Source organism: Aplysia californica, unplaced genomic scaffold (assembly GCF_000002075.1).
Source record: "Aplysia californica isolate F4 #8 unplaced genomic scaffold, AplCal3.0 scaffold00371, whole genome shotgun sequence".
NCBI classification, from domain to species: Eukaryota; Metazoa; Mollusca; class Gastropoda; order Aplysiida; family Aplysiidae; genus Aplysia; species Aplysia californica.
Genome location: NW_004797641.1, coordinates 21,143 through 24,732, shown reverse-complemented (window position 1 = coordinate 24,732; position 3,590 = coordinate 21,143). Strand labels below are relative to the sequence as shown.

At 38.7% G+C, this 3,590-nt stretch overlaps 1 protein-coding gene across 1 annotated transcript in view; it reads right to left on the bottom strand.

Moving 5' to 3' along the window:
• LOC101863359 overlaps positions 1–3,590 on the bottom strand; it is a gene marked incomplete at its 5' end in the record, with an annotated part of 34,898 nt that overhangs the window by 10,598 nt on the left and 20,710 nt on the right. Inside the window, 3 exon segments of the mRNA XM_013085407.2 lie at positions 43–270; positions 1,353–1,505; positions 1,782–1,985. Coding sequence (XP_012940861.1) covers positions 43–270; positions 1,353–1,505; positions 1,782–1,985 — 585 coding nt within the window.

Sequence of the window (3,590 nt, the reverse complement as noted above, 5' to 3'; positions counted from 1 at the left end):
AGAGAGAGAGAGAGAGAGAGAGAGATAATGACAAAGAATCACCTGTGTATGTGAGTTAGCAAACGTCCTGAGATCTCAGCTCCTATCGCATCTGGGTCGATCTTGAGGGCCGAGCCGGACATTCGCAGAACATCAGCGACCAGGTCAGTCTCCCAGTCCTCTATCATGGACATATCCAGGATGACCTGCTGTAGTGAAGTGGCCTTGAGCTTGGTGTGGAGCCACTCCAGGTTACAGAGACAGTCTTTCTTCACTCTGTCGAACTGGCAGCTGTTGTGAAGTGCATACAAATGAAATTAATTTTGAATGCTCACTTTGGTAAAGAGAGAAAAAGGCAGTCTCGTAGTGTGTTTGTGCCTGCTGACAGCTTGCTACGTTAGAATTTGAAAGTTTTATCTGACATTTTTGTTGTTGTTTGAAGCTACTAAGACCATAAGGTCCAAAACCAAATGTTCTGTTTGCTTTATCAAAATCGTAAGATAATTCGGAGTCGTTATCAAGATTTTTAAAATGGCATTCGGAAAAGCTTGACATGTAGTGAAACTCAAAATCTTCGACGTCCAATTTCTCAAAACTAAATACTGAGCAAATAAAACTTTGTAAATCTGTGGTAGCGAGCTATTGATCACTTCCGCCCCCAAAAATGAGCGCACCTTCCCACTGCTGCGTTTCTCATTCTACTCTTGCACTTCACACTTATTGTCTCCAAACAACGTACTTCACAATAAAGTAGAGAAATCTGACGTATATTTATTTCAATATCTCGTGGAATAGAAAATAATGTCAGTGGTTCTTGGTTGCTCTGGTGTGGTTTGTCCTTCTTTCCTATCAAACACCCATCGTACTTATCACTCCTTCTGTTTTGATTTACAGTTTGACTTGTGCTGTTGAGTCCATCAATACAGTTTTTAAAAAACAGATACGGGTTTTGCCACATACATAACGTATGAAACAGTCGTATATAAAAAGACGAGCAGCTCTTCAAATTAATATAATTATTATGAAATGAGCTAATGGACTCAACATTTCTTCTTGTGACTAATCCCTTTCATTTTTGCCCTTAAAGCCTTTATGTGAGTAGCTGGCAGGTGCTCTGGTTGGGCATGCTCCTTTCGGTCCTTTTAAACGTCTGTCATTCTTTTCTCTCCCTCTTCTTTTTGCGTTTAGTACTTTCTAGTAACACCTCTAATCTCCGGCATTTATACAATCTAATTATTGTATTACAAGGGCCATAAAGTCCCCTCACCTATGATCAGAAATTAGGAAAATATATTTTGGTAGTTTTCCCTCGTGGTAATGATTAGCACAAATCAACTTTTGAAGTGCCAAGAATCTACTGTTTCTTTACAAACCTGTGTATCAAACTGTACGGAAGTTGCGTCATTTTCCGGTAGTTGTATCGCTCGTCAATTTCTGTGGGCCGGAAGACAAGAGGCTGCTCAGGGACATAACGACAGGCTAGTCCGTGAGGACTTTTGAGACTAAGGCGTTTCATCAGATTATCTCTGGGGAGAGAGAGGAGAGAGAAGATAATTTTTATCTAAAAAAAAAGATGAAAACAGATAACAGAAATAAAGAAAAACATCTTTCAGTATCCGTAACTGTTAAATAAGAAACTTTGAGTTGAAAATGTTAAATTTATGTTCAAAATCACAGCTTTGATAGGAATAAAGCAGCACTACACATTAAACAAGAAAAAATTGAATATGATCAATCGTCTAATTTGAGTTTAATATGAGAAATGCGTAAACGCAACACGTAAATAAAGGGGGAAAACTCACCCGTAAAGGAAGGGCTTCTTGATAGTTCCACTCCAGGTTCCAAGGTAATAGTCTGCGATGTTTCTGTGTATAGTGTTGTAGTCCAGGTAGTCACTGAGATATCTGTTGGTGGCCTGGTCAAGGAATTGCTGGTGGTACCACCCCAGGACAACAATTTCATCTGCCTCTCGCTCAACCAGGAAAGCGTGAATATCCAGGTACAACCTTGGAAAAGATGAATATGAGATGAACTTACTTAATTACTACTTAGTCCTTTCTTCCTATACCGTCATGTAAACAAGGCACATGGCGCTCATAATATGATCTTGTGTAGTATGCAAACGCTGTAAAACTCTTCCCAAATACCATCATAATCCATTGCCAGATCTGCGTCAGACATCGGCGATCATGGTTTTCCATTCATTTCTTTACTCGGATGCTCTCAAAAAAGCTACGTTTCCCTGATCTTTCCCTGTTATCCATTTGTTTAGGTTCCCTAAGTATGTTGTTCTGGGCCTAAATATAAAGACAAAATTAAAGGCAGAGAGTAGTTGACGCTTCACTTGTCTGTCCCTGACAACTTCTTCCAATCTAGGCAAATTTAGGCCCTTGGCGATTTTTTCATCACTGATTATTCTTCTGTAAAATCCAGTAATCTGGCTCTTCTTCTTTGTCTCCAGTACCTTGTCTGATCGGGGAATTTTGTCTCTGACAGTGTCTATACAATATGTCCCAAATATCTCCGTCTTCTCCTTTCTATGAACTAATTGGCATCTTTAAACCTAGCTCTTTCCAACATTTCATTATTTGTAATAAACGAATTTCATTTTACTAGTAAAATCCATCGAACATATGTGAGGCAACGTGGAGTAATCAGGCTCTCGTCAATTTTTTTGGCATGTACAGTTATTGGTATCGTCTTAAAGCTTGTTCACTTGTCTTTATTTGGATGGAAAAAAATATCCACTTATCTTGAATACAAGTTGAGATATTTGCAAAAGTAGGAGGTGGGGGTCACCTGTTTTCAGAGGTAAAATTAGTGAGAAAATGGCCGCCAAAGATTAGTTACTTCCTTAGCTTAAGAGTCCGTGGTAACTGAAAACTTACATTTTTTGTGCCTTTATTCAACATTTTTCAGAAAAATCCACACAGAAATGAGTTTTTTAATGGGCATGAAAGGTGTTGGGCCAAAAAAAACAAAAATGTGATAAAAATTCACAAACCTGTGGACAAATGCAAGTTTCTTCACTTTAATTATTTTGACGAGAGCCTGATTCTACCACCCTGCCTCACATATATTGTTTGAAGGCTTTTAAACTTTCATTGAATGGCTATATTATCCGTATCTCTGAACAACACATCAAAACCTCTAAATCATTGTTACTATGTATCTTAAATTTGGTCTTCAATAACATGATCTTTAAATTGAGTTCTTAATTTTTTTAAAGCGATTTTAATGTCTTTGAAGGACATCGTCAATGCAGTTTTCAGTTTTGAGATAATGCTGCTAATTTACACAGTATGTGTGTAAATATGTGTATGTGTGTGATGTGTGTAAATTTTTGTGCATGTGTGTGTGTGTTTGGATGCATGTGTGTGCGTATGTGTGAGTGCGCGTTTGTGCGTATGTGTGTTTGTGTGCATGTCTGTTCAAGAAGGCGAGAGACAGAAAGACAGACAGACAAACAGACAGAGACAGAGATAGAAACAGAAACGGAGACGAAGACGGAGACAGAGACAGAGACAGAGGAAGACACAGAGACAAAGACAAAGACACACAGAGAGAGAGAGAGAGAGAGAGAGAGAGAGAGAGAGAGAGAGAGAGAGAGA